Source organism: Botryllus schlosseri, chromosome 13 (assembly GCF_051294905.1).
Source record: "Botryllus schlosseri isolate E-star chromosome 13, Bs_hap1, whole genome shotgun sequence".
In the NCBI taxonomy this organism is placed as follows: Eukaryota; Metazoa; Chordata; class Ascidiacea; order Stolidobranchia; family Styelidae; genus Botryllus; species Botryllus schlosseri.
In genome coordinates, this window is record NC_137248.1 from 4,379,359 (window position 1) to 4,404,468 (window position 25,110).

Consider the following 25,110-nt stretch of genomic DNA (forward strand, 5'->3'; position numbering starts at 1 on the left):
ATATAGCAAGAGTAAATTAGCGCTCGCCCAACAGCAATCATCACGGGGAATTTCTTTCCTCATTAATTATGGTGAGTTGTAGGAATGGTGTGAACCTCTAAAAGGTTCAGGTTCGTGTGAACGCGAACCTTTATGAAAGGTCCTGCTGTGTGAGCGCGAACGTGAACCTCATGACGTCACGTGACGTCATATTGCTAATTTCGACCCTACATTTCAGTGTAGGGATATCCTATATTAATGTACATTTGTACAAGTATACGGTCCCTGCTGACGACTCGGGCTATACGTAATGCCGCAATGCTGAAGTACATATTGAAGTTTTAAACGTCGCTAAATGTATCAAGTGGGGCAATCGAATGATAGAATAATCCCATAAAATCAATATCTTCCGTCGCTTTGCCAACAATTTCGACGAGGGCTTGCAAGGGAATATAAGCTAACGCCTTCACGGTCAAAGCCAGACCGGGCAATGTATCCGGCGTCTGAGTATTGCTACGTTGATATTGGGCAGAGTGTAAAACGGGTTCCGGTTTGCCGGTTTATGTACTAGTACTACACTATGTACTACTACACCAGTAGCCAACACCACAATCGCACGCATTTGGTTTTATGTTACAATAGGCGTATCAAATCAAGATTGACCCCGTACGCCTACTAGATTTTTTACATCAGACAGCAATACTAGGGATGGTGTGAATGTGAGGTTCACGTTCGCGTTCTGTGTGTGAACCTCGGAAATTTAGAGGTTCGCGTTCACAACAGAACCTTGGTAGGTTCTGCACTGTGAACCTTTTTCATATATTGCAATTTTCATTTCATTATAACATCTTTGGTTCATATTAATTGCATTTCAACTGCGGGCCACTCTATGCATGGCGCTGGCAGCATTAAAAATTAACACTATAAACGAGCATGCACCTTGACAATCTCAAAAGTTTTACTTGCTTTGTAACAAATGTTTACTCGAAATATTCAGCTTTCCGTTTGTGAATATTTAGTGTCTCTCTGCTGTGAGTTTGACATGCGACCACACAACATCACGAGCGAAATACGTAGTCAGCGAATGATGCTTATATTCAACCAATCAATGAGATTGATATCGTTTTCTGATGCAAAAAAGCTAGCAGGGGTACGGGGCAATCTTGACTTCATATCTTTACTGCATCACGAGAACCAAATCCTTGTGATTGAGGTGTTGTCTACTGCTGTAAAACTTGTTAATGGGGTAATATCGGTAGCAAGTATAGAAACCAGTTTTACACTCAGCTCAATATCAATGTAGCGATAGGCTACTCAGACGCCGAATACATTGTCCGGTCTGGCCTAGACCGTTAAGGCGTAAGCTTATATTCCCTGGTAAGTCCTCGTCGAAATTGTTGGCAAAGCGACGGACGATATTGATTTTATAGGAGTATTATATCCTTTGATTGCCTCAGTTGAAACATTTAGTGACGTTTAAAACGCCAACATGTACTTCTGCATTGTGACATGATGTGGCCCGAGTCGTCGCTAGGTATCGTGTACGCTAATATAGGCTATCACTTCATTTAAAGATAGGGTTGGAATTAGCAATATGACGTCACGTGACGTCATGAGGTTCACGTTCGTGTTCACACAGAACCTTTCAAAAAGGTTCGCGTTCACACGAACCTGCACCTTTGAGAGGTTCACACCATCCCTAAGCAATACCAATTTCATTGATTGGCTGAATAAGCCTCTACTATGACTACCTACAGTAAAGTATTTCGCTCGTGATGTTGTGTGATTGCGGGTCAAGCTCACAGAGCAGAGAGTCACTAAATATTCGCAAATGGAAAGCTGGATATTTCGATCAAACTTTTGTAGTAAAGCAAGTACAATTTTAGAGATTGTCATGGTGCATGCTCGTTTAGTACTGATTTTTTATGCTGGTTCTAATTCGGACAACGGTTATTTCCATTAGCCGCTAAGAATTTGATTTGGGAATGTGCAGTGCAGTGAGAAAGCGAATTAGGCAGTACACAGGCATGAGTTGAGGCATGGGTCCTAAATCACCCACCATTCGATATCGGTTTGTTTGCACAGTCAACAGTTTTCGAGTCAGTATCACGAAACCCGTTAGAAATGGCATCCGTTTTATTATCTGTGATACGAGTATCTGAAAATCCGCATGCACCGCAAATAGCTAGTTCGACTCAAATAAAAAACGACTTATTTTCTCATTCAGCAATGGTAGACAAGCAGACACCTATAGTTTCGGTTGCATTTGAAACAAAACAAACTATATAACGAACCTGTTTGAAACATGGATGACCTGTCTTTCCACCAGGACTAATAGATCGTTATGCAGCATATTTACGGAAGGCTATCATCATCATCAGAACACCATTCCGTACTAATAGTCTATATCTGCATTTGTTGAACCGACGATAATTTCGAGGGCTTTCACCATTCCATATCGTATACGTCGACTATATCGGGTGCAAATTGTCCGTAGGTTCATACAGCAAAAGTACGCAAGTATTTATACAATTATGACATTATTTTACGACTTTTGAAAATCAAAGTTTTTTTATGACATGTCATTTTTTAAAAACACTGTTTTGAACAAAGTGCTTTAAAACATACTTTATCTTAAATTCAACCATACGTATTTAGTAGGTCATTGCGCATCGCCAAATCCTTTCGATATCAGCGGCTATCACATCATGTGCTATAGGGAAGTTATACATATTCGGGTCTAAATCTACCTTCTTCATCTTCTTCTTCCATCGTTGTCTCGTCTACCATGGTAGGAGCCTCCGGTCTTCTTGTCGGTGTAGGCTCAGGGGCTTTTTCCGTCATTTCAGTTGACGTATCTGATAACGATACAGCATTGAGTTAACGAGGAACGTCAACAGCTACGCTTTTTCCGAAATCGAAAATAGTCATGTTGAAGTTTTTTGCAACTCACCTTCTTGATCGGTTTCGGAATTTGTTTCTTCTGTCTCGGAAAATGATGCGTCTGGTGTTGTTGACAAGGTGGTGACAGTGGTGGGTGGGTTGGAGGGTGTTGGTTCCTTTTCTGCCGCGTCGGTTTTGGGTTCTGAAGCAATGTATGTACTTATATAAGAAGATATTAAAACATATGTTATCCATATGGGGAAAGGAAGCTCCTATCTGCATTATTTTTCGAGTTCTATACCTTATAGCGTCAAGTTATCGATAGACGTATCTGCGATCGTGTCAATTCTGCCATCCAATGTCTACAAGCACTACAAAACGATATGTTATTATGAATATGGCTATTAATATGTGTTTTCATTGATGTATAAAGACTAAAGTCATCCCGAGGTTACACATTTCCTCTCATAATTTCATATTTCCAAACTTATATAGCGAAATTATTAAAAGTTAGAATTCAAGAGCGGAAATATAGTTTCGACACTGTATTCTAACTACGGGAGCCTTGAAACCTGACGATTGATCGTGTATTACAGTATCCAAAACATTCAGCACGAGGCTACCAATATTAATGAACACGAGAGGTCTATGATTAGCCTGCAGCGACGAAATGATCATAGAGTCAGGATGCACAAAATATTTTAGAATTTAAATGACGTGTATAACAGGCATTATTTTACATGTGACCTCAAACAGTAATTCATTAGAACTTTCCAAGTCATCGATACTGTTTTGAAGGCATAATGAATGCTACTCCAACCCTAATTGTAACATACAAGTGCACATTATAATTATGGGATATGGTTTCACCTTGTTCATCCGGTCGCGTACTGGTCGAGAGCGTCTCTACATCGGGCCTTATTGAGAACGTAACTCTAGAAAGAGGCTCAGTCGTTGTTGCAGGTGTCGTTACCTCTGAAATGGATATAAATCGTTGATTAATTTTGGATATTGTCAATTTCTGAAAACAAACGGAAACGATGTTCAGGCATGTTACTTCATCACAGTGGAATGCGGGAATGTAGGATTTCTATGCCTGTGAATTGAGTCCCGATAACCAAGAGTTTGGATAACATGCCACATTTGATCGACTAAATTCCAACATTTGCATTTGACAATGTCATAAAGATATTGCGGCAGCACATCGTATACACAGGGGTGCGATTTACTTTTCTGGTGGATACGTTGCCGTTACCTAGCAACCTGCTGACGCTCTTATTTTTCAACGATATAGCGTCAGGTACTGAAAAAAGGTTCGACACGCACCTGGTAACTAATTATTTCAAATTACGATGTCGTTTTGAGTCGTACATTGACCCAATTCAGCTAAATTAGTGTCAATATCGCACGTAACGTATTTTCTGCGAGGATTTCCTAAACGCCTGAAGATGAGTCGCGATATAATGAAAAGGCTTCGCGATCTACCCGGAATGCCTACGCCATGGTTAACACGCCTGTAGTAAAATGCAGTTTTGATATCCATGAATTTGTTAGTCATTATAATCAACAACATACGATTCTCAACACAAATAGATGCCTATATTGTCGATTATCACACAAGTTGTTGGAGAAGGCATAAGAATGAGTTCTGCTTCTTGCTATTCCTCCTAATTTCTGTTTTGGCCGCATTTATTACGATTGTCTCTGTATTTATGGGCCATATTGTCAGGTTCAATAACGTGTTGACAGACCGTGTAATCACATCGAAAATTATTACTAATAAATATAGTACTTTTTGCATCAAAGTCTTTTTCCACCACTGCAATTGATGTATCATAACTTCTATAATTTAGGAAAGTATTTGAATAAGTCTTTTACAGAATATAGGGTTACCGTATTTTGAAATCGGGAAAGGAAGACACTTTTACCAAATCAGAAAAGAAAAATCATCCGATTTCGCTACTTTTGCTAAAAAAATTGGTGGCATGACTAAAACAAAGGTCATCACTTTCGTTTGACTTCCGATTTACACACTTTTATAATTAAAATTAATGATGTTGATTGAAAAAAGGCCGTCACCCTCCGTCGAACCACGAATTTCCTATTTAGCGTCATTTAGGACCATGTTCACTCGAATCTATCCATTATCTTAGCTCTAAAAGCTGTAAAGGAGGACGAATTGTCAAAATGGAGGACATTTAGACGTCCTCGGAGGACATTTTAAAAAACCTGAAAAGGGAAGACAAATCCTCCTAAAGTAAGACGTATGGTAACCCTACAGAATATGACTGCGCAGTTGAATCTGACGCTTTGAGTCTCACGTAAATTCAAACACATCGGCGATAATGTCAGTTTGGCGTCAGTTAAAAGATTATATAATTCGAATGGGACGGTCTTCCTTCTGGCGATACGTTGCAACACTCTTCTTATCTCTGTCAGTTGCGTACAAGTCACAATGTCGACAAATTCTAAGTCAATATAATGTTAACATAAAGGTGATTCCGAGCAGCCAATATAGTATTGATAGAAATTGAGGCCTCAGTGACCAGTAAAATAGAATGAGCACTCACTTTCGCAAATTCCCTCAGGAACAGACGGCGCGAAGGTGTTAATTATCTTTTTCATTCGGTATCCCATCCCTCGGTAGAACTGATAGAGTCTCGAACACGTGGAGCGGCTATACCCGGTGAGCATGTACCCTTCTTCGCAGCTCAATGTGATAGTTTCTCCCAGAGCGTACGACCTCTTTTTGGGCTCCACGATCAGGCCGGGCTCTTCTTCGGGAGCTGGGCATTGCGGCTTTTCTGTTGACATAATAATGCTTGAAGAGAATCTTGGAGGTGCAGAGCTCCAGTATCCAGTTGAATAGTATATTCAATTGTAACGAGAAATGAGTTTGGCGTCACTCGAGAGTCACGGCCACAGGCTTTGCTCAATTGGCCGAACACTCTCAGGGAAAAGAGTGTGTGGTGTAATGCACGCCCAAAACTCAAAATTACATCACGGTCCTAAATCACACGTTCCTGCAAGCATGAATAATTTGGATTAAAATGTTGTACACGGTTTATACCGCGTTATAAGTCTGAGGTAGGTTCAGCTTTCGTGTGCTATGGATAATATTCACACCCGTCACCCGTATATCAGGGGTGGTACACGGGTGGAAATGAACTTTATTTTTGCTAAGAGTGAATCACAGGTGACAGGATAGTGCCGACCGCTTAATGCACATACACAATCAGATACTTCTACTTTTCTTAAAGTACTCAAGTATGTTGGCCTACCTGTAATATGCATTCAAGTGCTTATGTTTTAGACCCTTTTACTTGACCGATTTCTAGTCAATGCTACTTGATTTATACAATTTAGATTTTGCAGAGCAGACAGTTATTTTAGGATATACATCTGCATCACTTTTACGAGAGAAATTGCCATTGGAATTGTGTGAAATAGCCCGTGTATCACCATAACTGAATCCAGTTCAGAAATTGCACCTGTTTGCACTGTCACTAGCCATTCAAAGTTTGAATTTATGATAAAAAAATAAAAAGTATTTTATTCAAGTTTTACTATCCACCCCATGGAATTGACAAGTAGCCTAATAAAACGATACACCGGAAATTTGACTCAATTTCAATTGGTAGAAGTGAAGTTATTGGAGATGAACATCTTGGATTTGAAAAGCAAATAGTATTCATTGTGAGAATCCAAGAATATTTTAATGAGAAGCTCGAATAACTTCACTTCTGCAAGTTGAAATTGAGTCATATTTGTTTTGCATAGTTTTTGTAGACAACTTAACAATTTCATGGGCTGCTAGCCAGTAACATTTGTAAAAAATTCATTTTTTTAATTAAAAATTTTGAAGCTGTTAAATGCTTCACGTTTACTCGTTGAACTTGGACTAAATTCGTTTTTGGTAGCAAACTTGACAATTTTAGCTAATAGCAGCAAAAATCGGAATAATAAGGTTATTGTTTAACAACCCTATTGTACATGTTACCTATACTTATGCGCGGCGTGACTTACTTTTGCAAGGCTCGTAACCGAATCGCACGTCAAACGCCCCGTGCCGTCCGAACACTGACTTTTGGCATGTCGCCATTTTGGCCACATTTTGTTCGTACCCTTCCTCGCAAGATATCTGCACCTCGTCGCCGATGTCGTAAAACTCTTTTTCGGGGCTCAAAATCAAACCGTAGTTCCGCGGTTTGTCACATGAAGGTTTTCCTAAACGATACATAACTAATGGTGACTTCAGATTTCTACATATATTGTACTGAATCGAAATGCAGTGTTGTCTTCATCCGAGTTTACTGCGTTTTACCAACTAGAAAAATTTCAGCGTTTCCGATGTAGGTTAAAATTAGTATTGAAGATACACACTTTTTCGTATTAGATTAGCATTACAATTAAAACAACGCGTTTTTTTCAAATTAGATTAGAATCAAAATTACGAAATTCGCAAAGAAATCAACACTGAAAGAAGCACAGTTCATATCAACCCAGAGTTCATTGTCATGAGCATGGGAACAGCAAATTTATGCAGAAAAGCTTCTGTAGCATTTTCTGGGAAATCAGAAATTAGATTAGCATTATATTTAGAGCAAAGAAACATTTCACAAATTAAATTAGAATTTGATCGCCGGCATTTCGCCTTAATTACTCTAATTAAAAAGCTAAAATTATCTCGGTTTATTGATGTTAGTTTTCTCTTTATGGGGACTTAAACTTCAGATAAGTCACACCCTTCATTCTAATCATTACATGAGTACTGCGTATTGAACTATATTGAATCGCTGCGGGCCGAAAAAAGACTCAATTCTCAAATGCGTGCATTGAGCATTCTAAATTGCTGCAAGCATAGACTGTCACGGGCGTAATTCATTGATAGCTATTATGGGACTGAATCACAGAAGCGCGGTGTCCATATCGCACGGATATCGTGGACGTGTGCTGTTGATTGCCGAGATATTACATGGCGTTAATGTAACTTTGCTTCGTGCAAATTTGTGACTAATACTCAGCTTTAAAACGGAGGTTGAGCAAAACAGCAAGTCATTCGAAAATAACCCCGGGCAACGTTAAGCACCGATGACATTAACACTTATACACCGACCTTATTATTTCTGCTTTCGGAATTGCGTCAATCGTTATTGATTTTGTAACATAATTACGAAATGCTTGTGTGTGAGTCGTCGTGGCGTGGTGAGGACAGGCTCGTTTTTAATTTTGATTCCGTATGAATTTGAACACTCACTTTGGCAAGTGTGATGATCTATGTCGGGATCGAATGATCCGTAACCATGGGCTCTGTCGATATAACTGAAAATGTCCCATTGGGACTGGTAGCCGCATACACTCGCGGTGACGCCTTCGTGGTCGTATCCCTCTTTGCACGAGACCGTTACGCTCTCGCCAGATTCGTACGAGTCCTTCATCGGAGATAGAACCAATCCTTCGTATCTTGGCATTTTGCATTTGGCCTTCCCTGCGCGAAGAGGATTGACATCACAACGTGTGGACAAACAACCTTTACTTACTAAGTAGGTTAGAATTGAATGATATATTCATATTGACACGGATCCAAATATTTTCGGCAGACATTCGTCAGGGGTAATCGTCAGAAACTGGCAGAGGATTGGAAAGAAGATTGTATCTCAACAATACCAGCACCAAGTATGACATCACATACATGAACTTTCGAGTAATCGACGAGAAAGGAATAGATTAGCAATGCATAGTATGGAACGTATATACAGAGATCCATATTACTGCTACTTGGAGGCTTGGTCATTTTACCGGGTATTTGACAAGCGGAAAAAAAACATTGTAATTATAGTTTAATGACATCCACACCCATTTCAGTCATTAAGGTAATTATTTATCTGCGACACGCGTATTTTTTCGTTGGCTAACTATCAAGCGTCAACGTAGTCATTAGGGTTGTCCATAATTTGGAAACTATCAAAAAAGATGCGTATCCATGTCTCATTCTGTAGATTATTGATAAAAAACGTCAATGAACCTGCAATTAGCTCGTAGGAAAGTCGGTAACATTTGTCTAAATGCGTTTGAAAGTAGCTGCCGTAGAGTGGGCGTGTTAGCGACCATAGAAGACTATTAATCACGAAATCACGTCTCTTGATTGGTTAATCAGCTATGCTTGAATGATCACGGCAACAGCGGCTTGCTGATTGTGTGCTTCTACTAGTTCTACTAACTGCAATGATTCTGTAAGCGCATTGTACGTTGGTAATTTAATAATAACATGAAGCATCTGGTCATTGAATGTTTTAGTGGTAAAACTAGGTACCGATAGGTTTAGAGCAGTGGTTTTTAACCTTTTTTCTTCCAGCGCCCCCTTTCAATAATTATCGTGCTCCAGCGCCCCCACCTCATATTATAAGGACTGTAATCAAGACAATGGATGAGAGGGAGGCCCGTTACAGCACTTCGTCAGCCCCCAAAAAAACTATTGTCTTGGGCACCCATAGCGTGATAAACCAAACTCATGAGGACTTCGCCCCCAAGAATCCCGTCGCGTGATTTCGATGGTCAGCAAATTTTATGTGGCCTGGTAGCTCTAGGAGCCAATATTTTCTATAATGCAATAATGAAATAGGTTGTAATTCCATATATATGTCACTATGAAATTTTTATCCTCTCAACCCACGTAATCAGATTTACCAGTAACGCTAAGTGAACTGTTGGATTGGAAAATGAAGGCCACGTAATTAATAATTGAACATATTCGGGCGTGCCCTTTGGTACAATTAAATCGTTACATGGTATTTTGTTACCTCTTGTCCGCTATATAGTCAAAAGACATTGAAACGCATAAACGTATTAAACTAAATTAGGCGCACGATTCAAAATTGGTATTTTGTCAGTGGCCAATAATGTTATCTGATAGATGTTATTTGTCCTGTGGGGTGCAGATTGCGACGACGTGATAATTCGGCACGAACGATTAAGTACCTATGGACAATCAGACTTATGTACATCGAAGTTTACGCTCAACATAGGTTAATCCTCTTCGGCTAAGGTTTTCTCGCTGACGATCTTTTTGACACGCTTCTTAGAGTCCCATATTCACCGGAACTTCATATGTCTTCGTGCATCGTGGCGTGGTAATGGCCGCCGCCGAAATGCCTATTTCTATATTCTATAATTATGCGTATTCTTCCACGTTGGAGTCGCCAAAACATGATGTTTAATTTATGTTCATTCACCGAAATAATTTGGGGCACCCGTCGAGCTAACCTATTGGGGGTTTGGGTGGCAGCAGTTTCAGTCTTGTTAAGAGGTCAAAGTTCAGTCAATCTTTTTGGAACTTCGGTATTGGAAATATTTCGCGCTTTAATCGCGCTCGAGGACCATTCGACTATAATAAACCATGTAATAATTGTGTGTGGTATATTCAGGGTCAAATCAAGGTTGTTATAACAACTTTCGGGTATGGTCTCACACCCAGTGGTTCGAGCCCTCCCGAATTCACATCGGCGTTTGGCAATACGGGGAAATTAATGGTATTGGATTTTGTCTTAGTGCTTTGTGTAACTATAAGTAAGTCAACTGAGAATGGGATGCATACATCTGCTCACATTGAATTTGGTACTGTACCCAGTTATTTATTTTAACATGAAGGCATTCCAAACAAAGCAACTCACATTACATAACGTTCATGTGAGGTTGTGAACCACAACACGAGATCATCCTTTATGATACGAGGAAGAAATATTCTGACGATTTAATTTTGTAGCTCTCGAAGTTATTCATTTCGTGCACAAAGCTTCAAAACTTATTTTATGTACAAGGGGCTCTCACTCTCAATCAAACGTGATATACAGTACCTCATCCTTCGTTTTTTACGCGCTGTGCGCTGCACAATATATTACCTAATTCGAAACATTTTGTTGAAAATAACCCTAGCAAGCGTGACGGCAGTGTTTTAAATAACGGGAAACTGGCGATCTAAAAGTACGCGCGATTCGTTTTATATGAATTATAATAACCCACTACATATATGAAAACATATGTAGCAGACATAGTCGCGGAGCGCGACCAAAAATTTGGGGATTTGACATGTTTTGTGGAACGTTGATTTGTTCTGAATACTCATCAAGGATATGTCCTACTACCACATCATCTACGGTGAAACCATTTTTCTTCAGCGTCCCCTTATCGCCCCCCCCCCCCCCGTGCCCAGCGCCCCCATATCGCCCCCTGAGCGTTTCCGCCCCCTTCAAAATCGCCAGCGCCCCTTGGGGGGCGCTGGGGGCAAGGTTAAGAACCACTGGTTTAGAGCAACAAACGCGCCTCTTGCAGGCATGACAGAGGTGAAACAGCGAATGATTGTGAACTTATAGAACTAAGTATAGATTCCAGAAATACCTAACCGATATGCTTGAGATTTCTGAGTGCAGGTAAGGCATATTAGACATTGCCGAACTGATGCAGCATACCATGTGAGATGGATTCTGGACACAATCCAGTATGCTCAGAAGATAAGTGGGCCGACCAGGTAGCTTACATTGGATTTCCAAAGAAGAATGTAACTACCAAACCGCTTCAATACATCCTTTTTATGTCTATGTCTGGTTTGATTCAAGCATTAGTTGTGATGTAGCCGGTATTGATCTAAGATTCATTAGGGACATGCTAAGCAATACCAGCAAACTGTATTTTTGCTGGTCCTACCAGCATTGTCTGAGCTTATCTTTAGACCTATTTGCGCGGCATCATTGAGGACTTTGACAGCACTTGCGGGTATGATTCATTATGCTGCAATAATCTGACAAGTGCCAAGCATAAATGACAGATTCACCCAGCCCTTACAGCATTCAAGACTTCAATTATATACCAAGACAACATCCTAATAAGATCAGACAAAGTAGTGTCAATGTCAAGCTTTATATTTGTATTCAATGATGGTACATCCCCTCTGAAACTAGGAATTCGTTTGCCACTTGCATAAGCGCCTTTGCAATATTTTTCCGCTCGTTTTTGTGCTTTCCATCAATGAAATCAAGGCATACAGGCTACAACGGTTACCGTTACGATAAGCCATCCAGCCATGTTTTTAAAGATATTGTAAAGCAGCTGTTCTTTGTTCATCATGTATTTCGTAACTCAACATGTTCTGAATTAATCCTAAATCATTATTTGCGGACCAACCTACAATGCGCTTACAGAATCACTGCCATTAGCCGACTCCTTGACCAGCTGATCAACAAGCCGCCAACGTCGTGATCATTGAAGCATAGCAGATTTGTCAATCAAACTATACGGCCGTAAACCAAACTTTACGCTGATTGGTCGAGAGACAATGGCCATGGATACGACGCAGCAACGGAGGACGCTGCATTTACTTCAACATATAGTCGGCACTACGATGTATTCCTATAGCCGTGTAGACTGTATAAAAACGACAAGATTACAGTTAAATGTTTATTTCTTCATCAATAATGAAATTAGGAAAGGAAATAAAATATTTAATAACATATACTGAAATATAATGCCGAAATACTACTGTGTTTATGAATGCAGTGCCACCAATGGCAATGAACTGGGGAAGAACAGATTTTTCCATTCATTTCCTTCCAACGCCAAGGTCAGGAAGGCTTGGGAATGCAGAGTAAGAAGGCAGGATTTCAAGCCTACTTCCACAAGCTTCATTTATTCCTCATCGCCGGCCTCACTGCAGTTGCACTGACTTAAAAAGCCCAGAAATCACAGTGAGGCGAGCTACAAGTCGGCAGCTAAAGAGCCGATGCATGAGAGAGTGGAAAGAATGTCAAGACAAGAATAAATACATTGATCAGTTCGAATACTGTCATGTCGTGGAGCACAAAGCCTTAAACAGGCTAAAAGCACCACTGTTGTGTACAATAATAATAATAATAATAATTTGCTCCTACCAATTTTGCAAGGAAGATTTTGCTGCTAGTGCATTATAGATATACCAATACAGTCACGTCTAAAGAGAGGTGCGATTCCCAGTCGCAATCTCCGTGGTGAAGAAGAAGATTATGCGCATTGCAAAGAGGCGGACCCTGAACTCCATGCCGTGTCAACTGTCTTCCTGCAATGTTGTGGATGCTGCACATGCAAATCTTACATTATCATCTGGTGATCCTGATCTAGAATCGCCATCGTGTAGCCTTGAAATGGAATCTTCAAATCCATCACCGGAATCTTAGCGTGAGAAGCCAACGAAGTCAGTCATATGCAGATTAGCTACCTAAGCCCCCAGAACATCAGAACAGAGAGGATGTGCAGAATGGGGTAAATACATAGGGCTCTTCGACTCACAAGTAGCAATTTTGGTAGGGTTTTGACTGCTTTGAGGGGAACAAGACAGCAGGTACTCCATATGCAACATCTCTTTTCAAATCACTTCAATGACAGTACAGTATGAACAGGTATTCAATATTGTGGGGGTTATTGCACGAAGAAAGCGCCATTCAAGACTACTAAGCATCACACATGTGAATGTAGCAAAGATTGGTCATGTTCTTTTTCCATATGGATATCTGGGTGCTTCACATGATAGAGTGATTCTAGCTGAGTAGACCTCATCTGCACTGGTGTGCTTGAGGTATCGTAACAGCACATGCAATGAGTTCATGAAATTTGAACTTGGGCAGAAATCACAGGAAAGGAGTTTTTATTTGACCGCTGCTAGATAATTACAAGTAAATCACTCTTATTGGCATCAAATTCAGGCCCAAATGTATGCCACAAATAGTCCTGCCTTCTTATACTCTGCCTTCCCAAGCCTTTCTGTCCTTTGCGTTGGAAGAAAATGAATGGAAAGATCTGTTCTTCCCCAGTTCATTGCCATTGGTGGCACTGCATTCATAAACACAGTAGTATTTCGGCATTATATTTCAGTATATGTTATTAAATATTTTATTTCCTTTCCTAATTTCATTATTGATGAAGAAATAAACATTTAACTGTAATCTTGTCGTTTTTATACAGTCTACACCAGTGGTTCCCAAACTTTTTCGGTGTGAGGGCTAATTTTAGAATTTCAGAGTACGGTCGGGGCCGCACGAATACTACGGCTATGAAACGGACCCAAACAGTCATCGTGGCTATTTTGGAGTAGTTTTATTGCCGTGACGAGATTTCAAAACTGTACACTGTTTACCGCTACTTACCTGCTGCATTGGGTGCCGTTGAGTGAATCAGCTTTCCTGGCCTAAACGCGCGAAGCGCGAGAAATTTCTTTAGTTTCATGACTGAATCGGTCAATATGATCGGGAATTGCATGTATTGCCATCAATTTTCATCCTGTCTCTGTTCACGTAAACTGATTTACCGGTAGAGCTGAGTGAGGTGTGTTTGAAAAGGTATAGGCCCCCTCAATAGTAATTAAACATCTCCGGGGGTATACCCGTTGGCAGGAACGTAACAGCACTTCGTCAGGACCCCAGGCGCCCATAGAGTGATAAACTGACCCCGCATCACGTTGCTCGCTTTTGCCACGAAATTAAAGTTGTACTGTTTAGTGAGACAGCGCGACGCGCGAATATTTTGATAATTCATGATAAAATCGGTGAATAAGATCGGGATTTGCATGTTTGTCCTCTTTGCCCACGTAATCGGATTTACCGGTAGAGCTGAGTGAGAAGTGTCTGCAGACCCCGTAAAATTAAACATCTTCGGGCTTTCTCGCTGCCAATCGTTCTGACACACTTCTTAGAGTCACATGTTACATGGCCTAAAACTTTATATGTCTTGGTGCGTTGTGGTGCGGTCATGGCCAATGCTGATATACCCTTTTCTATAAATCTTGCGTATTTTTTCTTGGGGAAGAGTAACCAATAATCAAGATATGTGGCGAATTGAAATCGCGCCAAGCGCGAAAAATTTTTGAAAAAGTTGCATAAATTTTCAAAAAATACTCTATAATTTATGCTAACTCACGAAATAATTTTGTGCCCCCTTCAAGCTCGGTCCCCCTCAATTGGGGGGTTTGGGGTGCGACAGCTACGGCCCTGACTATAGGACTACTATGCTGCTTTTAGCCGGCTAAGCAGTATGCATTTCGGCGTATTCAACCGCGAGTCACGTGTTGCACATCTAGTTATCATAGGGTTACCATACGTCCTCTTTTAAGATGATTTGTCCTCTTTTTCGATTTTTTTTAAAGTGTCCTCGGAGGACGCCCAAATGTCTTCTTTTTTGAGATTTTGTCTTCTTTTTTGAGGATTTTGGTTACATAGGGGCAAATTCGACTGATATACATTAAGTCAGCACTGCGGGAACGCTACGGCGACTATTTCGGGAGCTGGACCGGAAAGTGGACCTTTTTTCAGTCAACCACCTGTTTGTGAAAGAAAAACTGTATTTTCCGGGAGTTGAGCTTCTTTTTCTTTTTTAGTCAAGCGACCACGAAGTCGGAAAAATTTACCATTTTTTCAGGATTTTCCTCCGGTTTTGAAAGTTATCAATACCTATTTATATCTATAACTACTGCCCGTTCAACTGGAAAGTTAGGGCACATTGCATTGAAACAGCAGTGACGTAACGTTAGCAGTCTATACTCACAACTTTCCTGCAATTCTATAATTAAAAACTGCAAGCCAAGCAATAGTATTTTATAAATGTAAATTTTATTTTTTGTCATAAATCGATTTCTTAATATATTTTTGGGGCCGCAAGAAGGCTATCTGGGGGCCGCACTTGGGAATCACTGGTCTACACGGCTATAGGAATACATCGTAGTGCCGACTATATGTTGAAGTAAATGCAGCGTCCTCCGTTGCTGCGTCGTATCCATGGCCATTGTCTCTCGACCAATCAGCGTAAAGTTTGGTTTACGGCCGTATAGATAACTAACCTACGGATAGACGCAACACCCGTCATCACGCTTGCTTGCCCGGAGGGAATTACTGCTCAGCAATCTGAACGCAGCGTAATTACTAATCCCATAGCTGATGACCTGAGCGCTCAAATTGAATAAAGTTGATCTTATTTGAAAGCTACTGTCGCACTGATTTCGAAAATATACATTAAAATCTGATCAGGGCAGCGGAACCCACTCAAAATTCACCGCAAAGGCTGGAAATCTGCATTGTTGTAAACAATCGCAACCACGCAAGGCCCGTTGTTATGGTCATTGTGCTGCGTCTCTGCCATCGTTAGCAACAATGCCGATTTTCAGACTTTGAAGGCTATTTCGAGCTGGTTCCATTCCCCTAATGAAGTTTTAATGTATATTTTCAGAATCAACGCGACAGTAGCTTTCAAACAAGATCGACTCTATTTAATTTGAGCGCTCAGGTCGTCAGCTATGGGATTAGCAATTATGCTGTGTTCAGATTGCTGAGCACTAATTTCCTCCGGGCAAGAGAGCGTGACGACGGCTGTTGCGTGTCTATCCGTAGGTTAGTTATCTATAATCAAACGCCGTGATTTCGTGATTACTAGTCTGCTTGCCGTTCTATGATCAATAACACGCCCACTCTATGCCAGCTACTTTCAAACGCATTTAGACAAATGTTAACGACTTTCCCGTGAGCTTATTGCAGGTTCATTGACGTTATTTAACCGTAATCTATAGAATGAGACATGGATACGCATAAATTTTGAGATTTTCCAAATTATGGAGAACCCTAGTAGTCATATCAATTAATGACGTAAATTTACCACTCACGATTTCCAAGTATGAAAATCTGAATGTTGTAGGTCACTAGTTTTGCCTTAAAAACTGTAAACTGTGAAGTACAAGTAGTTCAAAATCGTAATCAATTTGGGAAGTAGTGCAAATAGTCAAAACTACGCTCCGATAAAGTGTTTCTTTACTGGCCACCTTTGCTAACTACGCACCGTGCTTGATGCGCGGACTCCAGGTTTAGAAGTCGAGGCACCATTCAGATGGTTTGAATGCTGCTAAAAGATTGTCCGATGGTCGCGTTGATTTTCACTTATCATGATAACGGTTCGTCAATAGTAATCAACCTGATCGATGAATTTTCGGGCCTGTGGGTATGCGCGTAACACATAGCTACGAATCTCACTCACTAGTGCAAACGCGGTTGTAGTATATGAAGAAGTTGTCTCTCGTTTCCTGTTCTCCGTCGTCTGCGGGCATTCTCATGAAAAGGAACTCGCCCGACGATTGACAGGTGGCGATTTCGTACACCGACAATTCGTAATCGTCGTCGCAGGCGAGGCTGATGTTTTCGCCCGGTTTGTACACGTCTTTCATCGGTTCGATGACAAGGCCAATTTGCGTAGGCGGTTGACAATCTCGGATTTCTGTGAAGAGGTAAACATGTTGGCGATTCTAAACGCAAGATCGTTTGTGTCCCGGCCTACGTAATTAGCAGAGATGAGCATTAGGGCTGTTCAAAAATAACTTTTTTTTCCGGATTCCAGCGATTCAGTGATTAAATCGTCAGGTTACCTTAAAAAACGCTGCACACCAAATTTGGTTCAATTCTAACAAGTATAGGGCTCCGCGGATCCAATTAAAATTTTTAATTTATACAGGAAAATTGAAAAAAAATTTTTCAAATTTTTCTGTCAACCCCATGAAATTGTTGAGCTGTCTTCAGAGACGATGCAAATAAAATTTGACTCAATTCGGACTAGTAGAAGTGGAGTTATTGGAGTTTTTCGTTGATAATTCTCCAATTATCCTTGATTGGTGGATAATCCGAGAATTATCAACGAAAAACTCAAATAACTCCGTTTCTACTGGTTGGAATTGACTCAAATTTCATTTGCATGGTCTTTGAAGACATCTCAACATTTTCATGGAGTTGAGAGAAAAATTTGAAATTTTTTTTTTTTAATTTTACGTATTAAATTAAAAATTTTAATTGGCTCTGCGGACGCTTAGACATGTTCGAATTGAACCAAATTTGGTGTGCAGCCTTTGTTGTGGCAACCTGACAATTTAATCAGTGAATGGCTGGAATCAGGAAAAAAAAGTTATTTTTGAACAGCCCTAATGAGCATGGATTAGGATTTGAAAAAAACGGATTTGTGAAATTTTCTCGGATTTGGATTGGATTAGGATTAGAGATTTTTTCTGAATGGATTAGGATTTGGATTGGATTGACTGATTTTCTTGGAGATTGATATGTCGTGTGACGAATGGTGACAAACTTTATTCAGATCAGTTACTAATATAATTATGGTACATTACACTGTGGTACACTCGGTGCCAATGAACATGAGAGGTGCAGCCCTCTACTAAGTTATCTTAAATCAAGAGAATTGTTGGTTGTGAAAGAAAAAATTCCAATTCCTTCCTTACCTAAATTAGCATTTTTACTGAATGTCAAGTTAGAACCGGATTAGGTTTGGACATAGATTTGAATATACAAAATTTATGGATTAGGATATGGATTAGGATTTGAGATTTCGGATTTGGGTTGAATTAGGACATAGAAATTCCAAATCCGCTCATCTCTGGTAATTAGTAGCAGACACGTTCACTTTAAGGGACTTCTGTTTTTCACAGAGAATATCTATATTCTGTACACTAGCGGTTCCGCGAGCCAGTTTCTGGGGTTCCGCACAGTTCAAGAGACACACTCAACCCATACATGTGATTTGTGATGATACGCCGGCCTAGCGATCATTGGTTGAAGGTTGGAACTTTGGCCCCGCGCACTTGACACTGACGGGAATTGGTGGAAAATGATCGATTGGAATAAATTTTGCAATGTGGATATGTTGGATGTCGCGATCTTATTTCTGTTCCACTAAAAGCTTGTTTTGTATACGCAAATTCTATAGATTCAGAGTGCCCGCTTTCCATACGCACCAGTACTATAACCATTCGTTGAAGTAATGGTGTGTTTGGCTCATTACCAGCAACTAGCAGAGGTGTAGAAGACTAATTTAGTACCAGAGACTAAAAACCACCCAGTGACATGGTGCAAATCGTAAAAACACCGGTTAGTCGTTCCCAGCATACCAAACATCATACCTCGGCAAGCTTTTCGTGCGTCCGATCCAAACGACGCTGTTTTACCATAGTAGTCGCTTTTCACTTGGCAAGTATAACGATCGGATCCTACTAATTCATATCCCTCCTCGCACGATATCTCGATACTTTCCCCTTCTTCGAACAAGGTCTTGTTGCTGCCGACAATCAGTCCCATGCCTTTCGGCTGTCGGCACAACGGTAGCTCTGTGATTAAGGTTGGATTGGATTTAAAACAAGTCGCGTTTCAAAACACACCCGATTAAAGCATGTTTTCAAAACATCACGCACATGCAATAAACAATGTTTTTAACAATATCCTTTTTATATTGAAATGCCCTGTAGCATGACCATGACACTTACTTGATGTACTAGAAAAATAGAAAATATACAGGATTTGAATCCCACCAAATCGATGAATCAGCAGTTCCGTCACGCTGGTTCAATCAGCAAATTCAGAACCGCAGAAACTATCTTATTTTAAATATTTAGGCCAGTATTACTAAAACCATGCAACGAAACACACCTAGTTGCGATGCCACAGCGTGGAGTTAACATCTGCCATTTTTGATGCAAATGCGATCTCATGATATTTATAGTTGTGACAGATTTTGATCACACATTATGCTTGATTTTGCAAATCTGGACATATGACAAGTTTGTGGATAACCTAGTCAAGAAACCCAGTCAAGAAATGGCTTCTGAATGCAGCACTGCCGCCCGTGAATTTCTTCAATACCAGTATAGTATAACTTTCCAGCATTCTATGGCGTTCTCATCCGAACAAATGAACCAAATACCGCAATTTTAGATTCTCATTTTCGGATATACGGAAATGCCTAAAACAAAATTAAACGATCAAAAGCACGCTTCAAGGGTCTTGCTTGACGCATCTACGTTTTAAATTCATTTTCAATGTAAACACACCTCAATTTCTTATACATCGTGAAATATATCATATATTTAATGAAGCTACAAAATATGGAACTCATCGATAAGTCCGAAACAAGCACCTTCCGTGGGGCTATCTCGGCACATATTCCATAGCAACGCAAATGACTTGCGCAACATGGAATGGAAGGGGCAGCAATGCAATGATTCCCTTCCATCGGAGATCCGCAGGTCCACAATTGCAATTAGAACACATGATGTTTTAAAAAAGTTTGTTTAAAACATATTTAAACAGTGACTTTAAAAAGATGCCATTTAAAAAATGGTATTTTGTTTCTTACAATAGTTGTATAAATGTATATGTATGAATATGCCATAATTGTGTAAGTACTTTAAAAATCATATAGAATGAGCCTCTACGGACGATTTTCACCCGACATAGTTAACCTATGCGATATGGAATGATTGGAACCCTCGAAATCGTCATTGGCTAGACAGTTATACAGATGAGTTATAAATTATTGGTACTGAATGAATGTTTTGATGATGATGATCGCCAATGTCATTCTGCTTTGACGTCACAATTCGTGACGTCATGGATAAAAACAACAACAAAAGAAACATAACAAAAGCATTTTCTTAACAAGGGCCATACTTCAAACATGTTTGTAAATTGATTTATATTTTAAATACAATTCTACGCAAGTCAAAGCGAACAAAGCCTTATTCCCAGGACCGTAACTGCCGCACCCCAAACCCCCCAATTGGTGGGGCCCGAGCTCGAAGGGGGCCCAAATTATTTCGTGAATTAGCATAAATTGTAGAATATTTTTTTGAAAATTTATGCAACTTTTTCAAAAAATTTTCGCGCTGGGCGCGATTTCAAGTTGCCGAATATTTTGATTATTTGGTACTCTTCCCCCAAGAAAAAACACGCAAGATTTATAGAAATGGACATATCGGCGTTGGCCATTACCACGCCACTACGCACCAAGATATATAATGATTTAGGACATATTACATGCGACTCCAAGAAGTGTGCCAGAACGATCGGCAGCGCGAAAAGCTTGGCCGAAAAGGACTGCCCTTACGCAAACCGAAAACTTCGTTATATATACAAAATAATAGGTTTAATTGTCCATAGGCGCCTAAATGACTGACGCCGTATGTTCCTGTCTTGGCAATCTGAACCTCAGAAGACAAATACCATCCCGCAGGAAAAAAATATATGCCACTGAAGAAATACCAATTAGAAATCGTGTGCGTCTTTCAGTTTTGTACGCTTGAGCGATTCTATATTTTTGATATAGCCGACAGAAGGTCACGTAATAAAATCATGTAACGTAATCATACCAACAGGTCCCCCAGCCCGAAGATGTTAAATTATCATTTACGGGCCCTACAGTTTCCGGTAAATCTGATAACGTGAGCAAAGAGGACAAGAAATTGATAGCAATATATATGTAATTCCCGATCTTATTGATTGACCGATTGTATCATTTATGAATTATCGAAAATTTTCGCGCTTAGCGCTGGCTCACTAAACAGTGCTGCTAATTTCGTAGCAAAAGCGAACACTGTGATGAGGGGGTCGGTTTATCACCCCATGAGAACCCAAAACCCAAGTTTTTGTGGGGGGGGCGGGGCTGACGAAGTGCTGTTTCGTTCCTGCCAACGGGTATACGCCCGAAGATGTTAAATTATTATTGGGTGGTCCTACGTTTTCAAACACACCTCGCTCAGCTCTACCGGTATATCTGATTACGTGGGCAGAGAGAGGATAAAAATTGATAGCAATATATATGTAATTCCCGATCATATTGACCGATTAAATCATGATTTACTGACATTTTTCGCGCTTGGCGCGTCTATGAGGGAAAAGCTGTCTCACTAAACGTACACCCAATGCAGATGTCAAATAGAGGCAAAAAGCGGATAGCCAAAGGGGGTCTTGGGGGCGAAGCCCCCCAGAGGTTCGGTTTATCACCCTATGGGGGGCCCAAGGCCAACGTTTTTTTGGGGGGGAGGGGGGGGGCTTACGAAGTGCTGTTACGGCCTTGCTTATACCTTGTTACTTACCTTCACAGGTGTTGTAAAATATACCGGGCATGAAAACGCCCTTGTTCCCGAAAAATCCCGGAAATACCCGGCACGTGGTGTTGGGCAGTCTGTTGGTGAAGCGGTAACCTTCTTCGCACGATAATTCGATGGTATCCCCGTGCATGTAGATTTCTTTGCGCGGTTTGTAGATCAGTCCGCTGACTCGCGGGGGTCGACAGAAATTGTCTATGCAATAAACATTTTCAATTATAACTGTTTTGTCATGGTTGTAAAATCTTTTTATCTTTTCCTTCGATTCAACGAGTTTAACGTATTTACGCTTTATAAATATATAATTTTTAGAATGCTACGGAAAACGCGAGCTTGTCTTTTCTCCAAAAACATCCTTAAAAATGTCCGGACTTAGGCGAGCCAAGGGTTTAAGAACCATTGACATAAACACGTCCATTGCTACAGCGTAGGTCAAGATGCTGCATATTTACCTTGTCGACTGTTGAAGCGATTGAATCCCGAGCCATAACCTCCGCCGTATCCTCCTCCGTATCCACCGCCATATGAGGTCCCACTGACGAAGGCGATTGCCAATAACAAAACTAACGCCGAATATATCATCATACTGTGCAAAGTTTAACCTGTGCACATGAATCGAATGATCAAGTATGGGCTTAGAGCGGCTTGATTTCACAGTTTTTGACGAAAGGATTTCATATTTTGCAATTTAGTGATGTAGTCGAAATGTGTGGTCACGAATGCATGAACCACTGGCATTTTTCCTGTCTGTCTCCAGTCATTTGGCCAATAGTCATCCGTTACTATGTCCTGATTCAAATTAATAAATATTGAAAGCAGTCTACTACAAAAAAGCGCTAATATGAATAATCAAGCCTTTTCGAATCTGTTCTGGGCGATTTACGATTGCTGCAAGAACAAGTATCCGTAATTCCTCGTCTCGTGTCACGAATTAGCTGTAGCTGATTGCGTTCAGTGGCGGCAATTAAATTAATCGAACTCCATCACGCACTTGAAATTGAAGCGCTCAGGTGTTTTAGGCGATTATCGAGGCTTATAAGATCTGTTGTTCCGGAGATCGACCCAGCCTATTGCAATTTCGCAAATTAAATAGTTGTTTTCTGTACTCACTGCTTTCTCGCGGTACCGTAAATTAAGGCTATTAGATCGTAGCAAAGAGATTAATCACGGATTAATTCTAGTATACCAGCAATATCGCAACAATCGACAGACGACACACTGTCGTTAGGGTCAAAGGAATAGGAAGCAACATTCATCATGGTGCTAATTTTAATATCTCAGTAATCTCATCGTAACTATTGAAAGCTATACCCTTGATATTACTAAAACTAATAAAGCACCTCATTTATAGCTAGAGTTTGGACATCGTATAGGCAGGTGCCCAAACTGTGCACTGTGCTGTACACAAACGATTAAGTCTCTTCAAACGCCTATCAGCCATCGATCACCGTACCACCTCAAAATCGATAGCTTGACTTCCCCACAGTATTCTTTATTGCAACATGCCATAATGAACATGCATGATGTCGTCATGCTATTTTCATGTTTCAAGATGGATGCGTTCTATTGACTCGAACCAATCCCGGAGTTCAGTTATGATGCTTGAATCGCTAACCTGTATTCCTGTTCATTAATTGCCGTCCTCATCAACCTCTCTATATATGCGTCGAGGCTGTGTTTTGACGAAAAATACAATTAAAAACACAACATCGATACCGCCCGGAGAGCGTATGGTATTGTAAAAGTCTAGACCGCAATGAATCACTCCGCATTGAAAAAAACCAACGCGTTTTTACTATTTGAATGATTATATATCTCTCTCATCATTCGAGACGAGTTCAGTCTCATATAATTCAAGCATGAACGTCTAATATTGTTTCCCAGGAAACTTTCTCGGTCACGAATTCAAAACCCGGTTTCGATTCGTATCTCGTAGTCTAACTCCTACTGATAATGATTCACTAGTTGTTTCATTTCCGTACATGCATAAGATTTTGCATCATAAGTGAGCTATAAGCTATACAGGCAGTGCGAACCCCTGTAAGATTCGTGTGAACCCAAAATGCTTAGTAAAAGTTCGCCGTGATATCCCATTACGTAACCTTGCTAATTCAAAACACCACATATCCCATGCTTCTGACGAGGATCCACATCAAACCAGATATTGCCACGAGTTCCTGTAACATGTAAAAATGATGACCTGTCGATGTTAATGAGTGACGATGGTAATTGAGGACATTCGTACCTTCTGATGTGCCTGACTGTGTATCGACGGCAGTGATGGGGTTTCTTCAAGAGTGTCGCTTTTTTTAAATACCTGTTGAGTTAGCAAAGTATGGTAGATTGAGCTAGATTGGGTGACATGGTTTCAAGTACTGAGGATTGACACAATATTACCTGGACTAAACATTCGAATAGCCTCATAATTTCACTTCAACATGATCAATTGGTCAACCTCCACGGCGTCATATTTTACCACCGGAAATACTTTTACCCGAATTTACGTTGCGACATTATTTCTAATACAAGTTCTATCACGGTGGTCCAAACCTTGGTCGGTTTTTTACATCCCGCGAACGAATAATCATTGCGATTCAATCAACCTGCGTATGAATTTCTACCGTTGCTTGAAGAATGAGGTTCCGTGTGTAGTTCTCCAATCGCCGTGATCACCAATTAAGTACCTTTTCAAGAACAGTTTTGTTAGCTAACATGGCGTAGAAATGTGACGGTTGCTGGGCGGCATTAACACTTATTCGAGGAAGAGCTGCTTATCCTGCCTGCGCCAGGTAATCGCTTTTACGTTCACGCGTTCTTGGCCAAAAAGACACGCCAGGAGGACTCCGTCGGATTTGTATGGGACCCAGGGATATCTATAGAGGAGTTATGGATATCCCTGATGGGACCTAACAACCGGCAGCGTTTGATTCGAATAAAAAATATAATATAGCGGGAGATGGTCATCATGCAATATAATGAAAATGGGATGAAATTTGTGCTAAAGTTTGTTGTTTTACGAATGGGTTCAAGGTGCAGAATTAGTTTCTTGCGATCTAAAATCAATGTATCAACAGAGTGTGTATGTCAAATACGGCCGTGAACCCTAGGTTCATAGCAGTTTACCACATTTCTACCCATAAGGCTGCTGAGGTGTATGGCAGAGCCAATCTTTGCGGGACAAAATCGATTTTGACTAATTCGGCTACTACTGTCCAGAGTTTAGCTAGAGACAGTTAGCTTATTTTCTTAAGAGAACTAGACAGATAGGCGGGCACATTTCATCCGGTCTCTAAAACCGATATATTTCGATC

General features: G+C 40.5%; 1 protein-coding gene across 1 annotated transcript in view; it reads right to left on the bottom strand.

Moving 5' to 3' along the window:
• Nucleotides 1-25,110, bottom strand: part of LOC145454231 (uncharacterized) — a 63,591-nt gene that overhangs the window by 12,216 nt on the left and 26,265 nt on the right. Inside the window, exons 2-11 of the mRNA XM_080332235.1 lie at nt 22,252-22,403; nt 21,788-21,994; nt 18,821-19,024; nt 16,900-17,136; nt 8,120-8,350; nt 6,889-7,089; nt 5,433-5,666; nt 3,733-3,837; nt 2,933-3,064; nt 2,730-2,837 (exon numbers count right to left, since the gene is read on the bottom strand). Coding sequence (XP_080188361.1) covers nt 2,730-2,837; nt 2,933-3,064; nt 3,733-3,837; nt 5,433-5,666; nt 6,889-7,089; nt 8,120-8,350; nt 16,900-17,136; nt 18,821-19,024; nt 21,788-21,994; nt 22,252-22,384 — 1,792 coding nt within the window. The 5' untranslated portion in view covers nt 22,385-22,403. The remainder of the gene's footprint in view (nt 1-2,729; nt 2,838-2,932; nt 3,065-3,732; nt 3,838-5,432; nt 5,667-6,888; nt 7,090-8,119; nt 8,351-16,899; nt 17,137-18,820; nt 19,025-21,787; nt 21,995-22,251; nt 22,404-25,110) is intronic.